This window comes from Festucalex cinctus, chromosome 21 (assembly GCF_051991245.1).
Source record: "Festucalex cinctus isolate MCC-2025b chromosome 21, RoL_Fcin_1.0, whole genome shotgun sequence".
NCBI classification, from domain to species: Eukaryota; Metazoa; Chordata; class Actinopteri; order Syngnathiformes; family Syngnathidae; genus Festucalex; species Festucalex cinctus.
Window position 1 is genome coordinate 11515953 of NC_135431.1, and position 10909 is coordinate 11526861.

The window sequence follows — 10909 nt, forward strand, 5'->3', positions numbered from 1 at the left end:
CTAATCGTGGTACGTATGTGCATATTGTAGCAAACGAAATTTTGAACGCATGCGCACTTTATTTAAAGAAACTTCCTCTTGCCGTACGTCGTCATCACTATGAGACGCACAAGCTAGCGTCGAACAATAACAGACTCCAGGTTGGTTACGTCCGTCTTTTTTTTTTTTTTTTTTTTTTTTTTATAATATACTTAAAATTTATGTAAATGTATTAGTTCTCGTGTACTAAACGTGAGAAAATAATGGTAAACGTCGCTTTAAACTCGGGAGTTTAGATAGTAGCACGCTGTGGCTAACGTTAGAGTTGTGGCTACAAAATGGTTATCAGCCAGTTCACGGCTTCCTGGTGTCTAATATGCAACTATTTCCTACAACAGGTCTCAACTACACCAATCGATATGGTCAACGTGCACAAAGGCGTCCTTGTCGAATGGTAAAAAAAAAAAAAGATCGGGGGAAAAACTGATCGTTGTACACTTGTCAGTGTTATCTATAAGATATTGAGGGGTATTAAAACGTGTCTTTTACCTTCATTTCCAAGCGACCCCGCTATGAAGCAGTTCCTCCTGTACCTGGATGAGACCATGGCCCTAGGGAAGAAGTTTATCCTGAAGGACCTGGATGACACGCATGTGTTTATACTGGGCGAGGTGGTCCAGACCCTCCAGGAGCGAGTTGGAAAGCTCATAGACCAAAACTCCTTCACCATCACACAGAAATGAGGCACTATTGGGGGGGAAAAAGGGGAGAAGTCATAACTGACTGATTATTTTTATTTTATTATTATTTTGACTACTACAATTGGTAAATAACTGGCAATGCTAATAATAAACTATTGGATACTGTATACGTTTTCTTGTATGACTTTTAACACAACAATTGGATAAAGTAGTTGCTTTGTTTCTAAATAAAGGTGCTCACAGCTGTAAATAAAATACACAAAAAACATTTTCAATTAATGCTCTCAATGTGTGTGTAAGAAAAGTTACATACAGTAAGTACAATATGCTTAATGGTGAAAGTGATTTTTATTTTTATTTTTTTTGTTACTCAAAGTGTGCATTCAAGATTTAAATTACTTTTTGTAACATTTTTAACAAGGCATATGTTGGCGAAAACATCTTAACATCATTAAAATGCTAGTTTTTAGCGTTCAAAAGTATTCAACTCAGTTGGAATGTTCAGTAGTCTACTTGTTTCACGTATTTAATGTGAGCTGAGGTGACATTTTACTACGGGGACTCTTAAAATGTAAATTATCACTGTAATCCGTCGTTGCGTTGTCATGGAAACTTTTATTGTGACGGGACCGCTTTACGTGTAAATTAGACCGGAAGTTGTTCAGAGCCGAGGCACTTCTTTGCTGTTTGCACCAAAATGGAAGAAGTTGAAGATGAGGTAACAGACATTAATATGAGAAAGCATCTTAGTTGTAATTACGTACTGATTTCATTTCACACCTGGATCTGATTTAGTCGCAAGAAACGATTTTAATGCTGGTACGATGGCTACGATTGAAGCACATTTGTTTTTCACGTGTCTCGCCAACAGGCTACGTTTGTTGTGGAGGATGTCACCAAGTTAGTGAAAGACGTAAGTTTGATTAAAAAAAACAAAAACACACACATATGCCACATTATATAATTCTGTGGGTTGTTTTATTGCTCTGTTACTAGCTAGCTAGCTAACACTGTCGCGTTTAGGGACGTTCTGGTTGCCATGGATACGGTAGCCACGCATGTGTGGTTGGACTTTTTTCAATAGACATTTAGCTCGTTTACTTTTCTATTAATTTCTCATCGAGTTAATAAAATAATTGGTTAATTTATTTATTGTAAATTATTACAAAACAGTAAAATAAACCATTCTACGTATAGTTTTGTTTTGAACATCGTTGCATTATTTTTTATTATTGACAGTTAGTAATTCATAATTTAATTTCTTATATCTTCCTGATCGTAAAACGGTCACGAGAGCCTACTGTCAGGAGTACCAATACCTGAGGCTTGAAATATGGCTGGGTATCAGCCCGATACCGATCGGTACGTACAGCTTTGCGTGTTTTTGTACTGCAGGCCATAGAATCAACCATCGGCACGAGCTCTTACCAACACGTCCGGGTGAACCAATGGAGCACCACCATTGTAGAGCAGAGCCTCAGTCAACTATGCAAGCTTGGAAAGCCTTTCAAATATATCGGTTGGTGTTAATATTAAATAATACTCACCTCATAATCTTGTATGGATTAATAAGAAGAGCTGTATTACTTTCTTTCAAGTCACATGTGTCATCATGCAGAACAACGGGGCGGGACTGCAGACTGCCAGCTCGTGTTTCTGGGACCACTCGACTGATGGTGAAAAAATTAAATTAATATATCAATGCAGTACTCTCCATTAATGTGTCGGGAGTTTCCAAAGGGTGATTGATTTTGCTTTATTATTACCATCAAACAGGAAGCTGTGCAGTAAAGTGGGAGAACAAGTCCATGTGTTGCATCGTCACCGTTTTTGGCTTGGCTGTCTGAACGTTAAATCATTTCTTCGGCCATGTTGGCTGCATTTCCACGTGCAATATGATGGATATTTGAATAAAATGAGTCATTTGTGCATTATTATTTTCAGAGATTTTTTTTTCTTGTTTTATTTGAAATACATCAGGACCCACCGTCTTGGTACAGCACTTGAAACCGACAACGTTACATTCACATCGAAAGACGGGGGCTCGTACAAGTTAACCATTTATTAATAAGTTTGACGGGAAGAAAAAGGCACCTGATTTTGATTGGAATACATGTGATGATATTCGTTTGGGCTCCCTGTAAACTCGGACGAAGCAAAGGGCGGCAAATGTTTGGCATATTGGCGCATTCATTGTGTGGAGAAGAAAACATATTTACATAATATACTGTTTAACACATCTATATAAAGGCAAAGATGATTAGATAGTCATATGTAAGAAATGTTCAATAGTAGTTAGATATAAGTACAAATTTGCGTAAATCATCAAATATGGTACAAAATGTAAGCAAATAAATTAAAAAAGTGCATTTACAAACCCTTTTTTTGCAGAAAATAAGAAATATGGTACTTACTCTGTGATTTCTAACAAATGTGGCCTCGAAGCTTTGGCACTTGGATGAAGCGTTCACGTGCCGTCGTCGATTTTACTTCACCGTCACAATGTTAAAACTCAGTTTTGGTCATTGTGTCATACAGTAGCTTGCACTGACAACCACAGCAGTAGAGATATCAGTAGTAAAAAAAAAATGTGCAAAATTTAGATTGTCTTTACAAAACAAAACCCCCAAAAAATAAATAAATAAAAAAATCCCAAATAAATATCAGCACTGTTCCCATTACTTTTAAAAGCTTAACGTGAAGTCCAAAAGAGTATTAGGGTCACACTGAAAAGAATAACATCAACGAATTATGATAATTATTATTATCGAAAAATTGTGACTTTATTTTCATAAAGTTGTGTTACGAAACATCTCCTAAGGTTGTCTTTGTTCTTGTACAATTACGGCTTAATCCTGTCAAAAAAAAAAAAAAAAAAAAACTTAAACGATCTAAACATTTCAACTTTATTCTCGTAACATTACGACTTTTTCTTCATAATTTAACTAATGCATCTGTTTTAAGTGTAATTTCTTTTCAGAGTAGCCCTATTACGCCTTTGTAGTGGGAAAAAAAAGCTGGTCGTGAAGAGCAAATAAAGATTGCGACTTAAAAAAAACAAAAAAAGTACATGCCTCCATTTCCAGTAGAACTACAGTACAGTACAGTAGAATTCTGGAGCAGTGGTCCTGTTTTAAAAATATACTTATGTACACTTGCAGCTTATCATTGTGAAAATACTTCTTATTTACACATACACATAATGCTTTTTTTTTTTTTTTGTATCTACCACATCAGTCGCTATCGCTCTCGTCCTGGAAATTGGTGGTAGCTTTAATGGCGCGTCCATTTTGTAAAGGCATTTCCTCGTAATCGCTCCTTTGGAAAATACAAAGGAACATCTCAGATCGATGTTGCTCACTGAAAAAAGGAAGTTGAGCACACGTACCCGTATATGACGTCGTCGTCCGAGTCGTTTAGCATGGAGAAAGCAGGATTATCCTTCAACTGGGAGTCTTGAGAGATAAAACCCACATATCAGTCTAATGTCAATCAGATGATGAAAGCTTTTCTTTTCTACGACTTACCATAAAGGGCATTTTTGGAAGGAGAGTACACAAATGCTAATGTGTACAAGTAGAAGTTGAGCAGGCCGTAGAAGGACAAAAACTCGGCTGGTATGTCAAGTTAAGGACAATGCTTAAATAGATACCATTTAATTAAAATGACATCGCTACTAAAGGTGAAATTTGAAGGATATAGTTTTGGTAGTGAGTGGACAGCTCGGCCACAAAATTGTCCTGGAGCGCCCTGGCACCGAATCTCAAGTAGAGAATGACCAAGCTGAGGACAAAAAAAAGGCAGTAGTGACCCACTTTGAACCAATCAGGAGACAACTGATGAGCACTGTACCTTTTAGCGAGGACGACAGATGTCAACGCTGTCAAGAACTTGAACCGCAGATCTACAAGCAAGTCAAAAACAAAATAAATAGAATGGAACACTAAACTTTTTTTTTTTTTTTTTTTTTACCTGAGTAAGGCATGTTTTTGAGTTCCGAGCAGGCTCTGACGATCAGGAAGATCAAGTAGAGGATGTAGAAGACAACGATAATCAGGAAGAACAACTTCATGCCCTGGGAGGATACGAATTGTGATTAAACAGAAAAGTCAACTGTGTCGAAATGATGACAATTTAACCCACCTCAAAGTTCTTTATGTCCACTTTGTACTGGTAGGTGGGGTCTTGGAGTTCATTGACCCTATAAGTCCCAGCAAGGAGAAAAAAAAATGTCATTTTAAATGTTCTGCCTGTAATTCATATCTTTGTTGTCGGAAGCATTTAGGGACCAAAAATGTTATTTTATTAACTCATTCAAACACAAAAATGTATAACTACGTTTATTAATGCTTTGTCATTCACTCCCAAAAACGTATTTATACGTTTTCGATTTTTTTTTTTTTTTTTTTTTTTATGCTAGAGCATACAGAAGGCTTTTATGCAGCTTCTGACCTAAAGAGGTCACTTAAAGCAATGATAGTTGTTACAAAAAATGCCAGCAGGTGTCAGCAGAGTATAAGAGATCAGCAAGGGCCATGTTACAATAAGCTCTTTTTGCCAGCGTCCTCAACAGTTTTGTGAATGATGAAACTTAGCTATATTCTAATGCTAATTGCTGCAAAACAGAAACAGATACAAACATCCTTTTTTTTCCTGATGAAAGAAGAGACTCTCATCTTTCTTTTGGCAGGTTCCATGTTTTTATAGCAATAGAACACAATCTTCTGTGGGCCTTGCAAAATCAGTCAAACTCCAGTAAAACAGCCAGGAGAGAAGGCGCTTCAGTGAAAATGGCTGGGAGTTTTTTTTATATATAAATATTTATTTATTTATATATTATTTATATTTTTATAAATATAAAATTATGTAAATTTTATTTAGATATCTTATATATTATTTTATATTTCTTTATTTAGTTAGTTATTTTAAATAATATTATTTATTCATTTTAAATAATCAGCTAAAATACCTACGTCTGCCATATGCCCAACGTGACAGCCGAGAGCCACAGAAGGCCCACGATGACCAACTTGAGCAGGTAGAAGGTCAGGCACCGCCGCTCGCCCTGTGGTATCAAACGGCACTCTCGTTATCCTCAAGCAAAACCCAGAAAGAGCGACGACGACGACGACGACGATACCGCATTCACCTGAACACGTATGCCGTGGTAGACGCAGAGCCAGAAGAGCAGCAGGGCGCACAGAAACAGAGCCTGGAAGAAGGCGTCCAACATTCCGGGAAACCAGCTGTTGACCAGGAAGGACAGCGGGAAAAACGGATCTGGAAGGAAGTCGCACTGTTGTCGCGCAAGTTGCTGCCATTTTAATCCATTTTCAAAATAACTTAACAGTTACAAAGTGTTATTTGAAGGTATGAGAGAGAATTACCATTGTAGAGCAGCAGCAGAGGCATCAGGATGGCCATCCACTTCTGCTCGATGCCCCAGTCCCTCATGGAAAACTTCCTCAGCGAGTGAGCAAAGAGACACTGAGAGTAAAGCGAAGTAGAGGCAAGCTTCAAATGTCTGCTCGCTAACAATGTTCCCTCATTGTACTTGAAGAATGTCAAATTGGCGTCACTCCCTCACCGTCACCATGAAGGTCAACACCACGAAGACAAAGCGGAACCAGATCTCCACTTGGGAAAAAGTGGGATTGTAGGTTTTCCACTAAACACATGTAATGTTAATCAAACTGTTGACATTATTTCTATTATAAACATGTGTGCGTAACTTACCACAAAGTTGACCTTGAGATCGTACGTGATGTTTTCAAGGCCTTTGAAGCCGACCGTGACCTGGTACTGGTTGTAGTTGAGGTAGCCCAGATGCAGCACGATGATCTCGTCGCATTTCTGGACACCATCAGGATGTTAATGAAACATTAAATATGCGCAGGCGGAGATTAATAAGTGACAGGCGGTACTCACAGCACCGCAGTGCAGCGTTCGCGACTTGCTGCGTACGCTGTTGATGTGCGTCACGCTGGCGTCCTGCATCACACCCTTGAGCTCCACGTTGATCTCAAAAGGTTGCTGGAAGTCGCCCACTGCGGCACAAAACGAGGACGTCATTTGAGCAGAGCTGCCATGTGCTAAAGTTAAATCGCTAGCAATTGTCACCGTGCAATTGCTAGCGATTGTAAGGACCCAATCATTTGGAAAAGCAAACTTGAAAAGAGTTTTGTCATAGGCGATATGGCATGACACCTTCTTGTGACTGGCTGCTTTAATCATCAAGCAGAAGCTCCAAAACTGCATTGCTAAAAGAACAATATGTTGCAATAACTTTTGTTTCTGGCATTTCAAAAATATTGAAGTCTTACCATTACTGTGTTGAGCCTGAATCACACAGGTGAGCCATAACTGCTGGTGATATGTGGTCAAAGGTGGGGAATTTAGATTAAAGGGCCCAGTCTGAAAATATTAAAATTTGAAATTAATCAATGTGCATTTGAGAAATAATTAAGGACATGCATACATAAAGAAAGCTGTAATTTTACAAGAATAAAGTTCATTACAAAATACTCTGCTTCTAACATCAACTTTTTTTCATTATATATATATATATATATATATATATATATATATATATATATATATATATATATATATATATATATATGAGTATGAGTATATGATTTATAAATGTATTATGGTATATGTCTAGGAATTTCATGTACATATGTTCCTGGCAAATGCACGCATGTCTAAGTGCACTTGTATTCATAACCAGGTTTATACATTAAAAAAATATTACAAACAAACAAAAATATTAACCAAGTATTATTGTATTAATAATGAAATACGTCTAAATATACAATGTATAAAGGCTAGGACTCTATCAGTTGTTAGCTTCTTCCTACTGCCTTTTGAACATGCAAACTTTGATTGATTTCTGATTTTATGGTGTTCTTCTTTTTTATTTTTTTGTTTCTCTGCTGTTTGTTTGTGTATGTTTATATGTTCAATAAATCAAATCAAATCAAATAGAAACATTTTGTAATTGTAACAAATTGCTAGTCACCATTCCAAATGTATCACTTACCTTAACTGAGGCATTTTTGGCAAGGTACTGGTCCCCATTGTATAACTGCTCAGAAATAACCTTTGGACCTATTACAAAAGTAAAAGTTACGCATTTTATCAAAGCAGTTAAAGTTAAAGTTAAAGTTAAAGCAGTTAGTTATATGACTAGTACGACTCGTGACTTTAGAAACAGAACTCTAAAGTACATACCTGCAATTCCAATTAAGACTGTGAGGCCGAAACAAGCTAGGAACACCACGAAGACCAACACGAAATGTCTTTTGGACAGAGTATAGAGACGCATAGGCGCCAGTCTATATCGGGAGACACAAAAGACGCCATTAATTGGACATTATTGACCAATAACCTGTAAAAAGTCCCCGAACAGGTAAGTCAACACAGTTAGCTTCCCACATTAGCACGCGCTATCAGTAGCATATGGGGCATCAAAACACGATAAGTTATTGCACTTGTCATTTAGAAAAATATTGATAAACTGACTCGTTTTCAAGTCAAGCGTAACGTAACACTTACGGCTCCATTTGTGCCGTTTTGCAAATAAATGTCGTTTTGGCAGTGAGACTACATCCGCGTTGAAGAATTCAGCTGGGCGAAAACAGTAGTATGACGTCACCCAAAAGGGGTGGAGCGGTAATGGAGCGCTTGTGAAAGCAAACTGCAGTAGAGTTTGAGTGACTGGCGTGTGTTAGTAAACTGAGACTTATGTTTTCTGTATCTGCGTTAATTTGGCGTCGGTGACGGCCCACGTTAACCGCGTCTCATTACTTTAAGTACTATAAGTCCGTGCGTGCTGTCTAGTCGCGCCGGGAGTGACGTCATGCAGCCGACAAATTCGGCCTTTGGAGGACCCAGCCTTGTGAATTTGGACACAGGCGGTGTCTCGCCCTGTGCTATTGTAAAACGTCACAGTATTATACTGCCCCCTGGTGGCCAAAGTGGCTACCGGGATGATGCAAGTGTTGTAGATATCGGTACTTGCGACCTCTTGCGCCCTCCTGTGGCCGTGTGACCGGAACTACAAATTACCGATAATTTCATGCAATTTTTGGGGGAAAATGCAATATCGGGATACAGTCTTTCTTTGATTTTTTATTTTTTTTTATGTATCAAAAGTACTTGGGTACTCATTGACTACTTAAAAGTTGAGTACTCACACGTGGTATCCAACATCCCTAAATGTTGAAGCACAAACTGTTTAATTCCTTACATATTTAGTCCATCCATCCATCCATCCATTTTCTTGACCGCTTATTCCTCACAAGGGTCGCGGGGGCTGCTGGCGCCTATCTCAGCTGCCTCTGGGCAGTAGGCGGGGGACACCCTGAACTCGACTACCGTGCCGCCACATATTTAGTCATTTTATTAAATTATGGTTTGATTAAGTACAACGAGACAACCTCGGTATACTCGCGGTTCGGCGTCCGCGGATTCATATATTCACATTTATTTATTTATTTATTTATTTGGGGGGCTGTCCAAAAAGGTTGTTTTTTGGGGTCTTATTGACGGTTTTCCTCCATTTTTGTGGTATTATCGCAAGCGTCACCGTTCACCGTTTACTGGGATCTGGTCACGTCTGTGTGTCTGTCCACCGTTTGCTGTCTGTCTCGTCTGTCTATCTATCTATCTATCTATCTAAATACATGACGTCACTATAGCGTCAAAAATGGTGGGTCACCTGTAAAAGCGTTCATCCCGGTAGGGTGTCAGTTCCTCCTTGAGCTCCTTGTAGGCCTCCTGGACGTTCCTGCAAAAGTGCTTGAGCTCGCTGAAAAGGGGGTTCTCCAAGAAGTCGCTGTTCATGACGGCACCGCCTCGTGCAGATGCTTGGATGGATGGATGGATGGAGGCAAAAAATGTCGATGGCAAAGGGAGAGGAGGGAAGAGAGAACAGCGAAAAAAATGGCTCGTCTACCGTTTGAATTGAGAGTGCAGGCAAAGCGGTTTCCTTTGTGTCGGTTCAATGGTGGAAGGGAGAGAAGAGAGAGGAGAAAAGATTCAATGGAGGCGGCGGATGTGAAGTAAACGGGAGGGTCACGTGACTAGAGATCAGCACCGCGGACAGAGTAGCGGATAATAACGTCTCAATTCAATGAAAAAAAATATATTGAAAAAAGCGTTTGTTCCTGTCAAAATAAAATACTGTTTTAATCCGCGAATAGGTGAATCCGTGGATGTCGTACTGCCAATATGCGGGGCCTGTAATCTTTAATCTGCCTCCCAAAAATGTGAACAAGTTTGTAATTAGTTTTTTTCCACAAGAAAAATATCACTCTGTAATTTCTTGCTTAAAAAAAATACACGTATAGCATTTATTAAATAGATTTTTTTTAAATTGCGTCTTCTGGTATGAGCACAATGGCCACCTGGGGGCAGTATTACACAAAGTGTAGTACAGATACGACTGAACTGTACATTTGAGACTTCCTCAGCTCTTCAGCAGAAATATTAGTCATTCTTCGCAGAGAATAAAGAATATGCTCGTGACTCATTACATTGTCCATCTATATATGTTGATGCTTGTGTTCAAATATCACCACAACGGATGATATTGCCATTTACCATTATGTTAGCATTAGTGGACCTAAACCTATAGGCAAAGTTGTTTGACGTGTGTAAACGTGTACCTGCAACCCAACATTCGGGATACTCTGTTAATGTTCCAAATTATTCCTCAGATTGACACATGCTGTAAGACATTTTTGGCAACAAAGATGTTTTATTCAAAAGATGCTTGACATATACAATTATAAAATAATTTACATGGCATGCCTTACTAATCCATTCACTAAAAACGTTCAGTCACCAAATGGACTTGATTTTTTTTTTCTTTTTTTTTTTTTCTTTTCAAATCTAACACCTACAAATACCAAGCACACACCTTTTCAAAAGAAAAGCCCCAATCCTGCAGTATCTACATCAGGTCGAAAACCTATAGAAGTCAACGTTGGCGTGTCTGAACTCAGAGGCTTGCACTTTGTGAATGTGACATTGATAAGAACATGTCAGAAGCCGTGAGTGGACTCAACAAAGATGCGATACGTCGAAGTGTGATTAAACACGCACACAGGCACGCACAACTTGACGGAAAACACACTACAACACGCCCCCCCCCCCCACTCAAAAGTCACAAACTTGCGCCAAGACCTCACAATTCAGGCTACGTAAGAACAAATGCAAAA

General features: G+C 38.7%; 3 protein-coding genes across 4 annotated transcripts; 2 read left to right on the forward strand and 1 right to left on the reverse strand.

The window, feature by feature from the left end:
• The first annotated feature begins 18 nt into the window (after nt 1-18).
• gtf2h5 (general transcription factor IIH, polypeptide 5) lies at nt 19-845 on the forward strand. The gene is made up of 3 exons (XM_077510649.1): nt 19-140; nt 378-433; nt 542-845. The coding sequence occupies exons 2-3, from the start codon at nt 399-401 to the stop codon at nt 720-722; spliced, it is 216 nt and encodes a 71-aa protein (XP_077366775.1). The 5' UTR covers nt 19-140; nt 378-398; the 3' UTR covers nt 723-845.
• A 152-nt stretch (nt 846-997) lies between these two features.
• On the forward strand, nt 998-2617 carry dynlt1b (dynein light chain Tctex-type 1b). The gene is made up of 5 exons (XM_077510650.1): nt 998-1398; nt 1552-1593; nt 2076-2199; nt 2279-2356; nt 2457-2617. Exons 1-5 carry the CDS (start codon nt 1378-1380, stop codon nt 2525-2527), a joined length of 336 nt encoding a protein of 111 aa, XP_077366776.1. The 5' UTR covers nt 998-1377; the 3' UTR covers nt 2528-2617.
• tmem181 (transmembrane protein 181) lies at nt 2612-9763 on the reverse strand. 2 transcript variants are annotated; one of them, XM_077510642.1, is made up of 17 exons: nt 9406-9763; nt 7917-8020; nt 7726-7793; nt 7004-7094; nt 6609-6727; nt 6417-6533; nt 6268-6348; nt 6068-6167; nt 5830-5960; nt 5654-5745; nt 4824-4881; nt 4653-4755; nt 4533-4584; nt 4381-4463; nt 4208-4297; nt 4069-4135; nt 2612-3998 (listed from the first exon to the last, which is right to left on the reverse strand). In XM_077510642.1, exons 1-17 carry the CDS (start codon nt 9528-9530, stop codon nt 3914-3916), a joined length of 1566 nt encoding a protein of 521 aa, XP_077366768.1. In that variant the 5' UTR covers nt 9531-9763; the 3' UTR covers nt 2612-3913. The 2 variants fall into 2 exon arrangements, with proteins under 2 accessions (XP_077366768.1, XP_077366769.1); XM_077510643.1 differs by lacking the exon at nt 9406-9763 and adding an exon at nt 8241-8466.
• Between the last annotated feature and the right edge of the window lie 1146 nt (nt 9764-10909).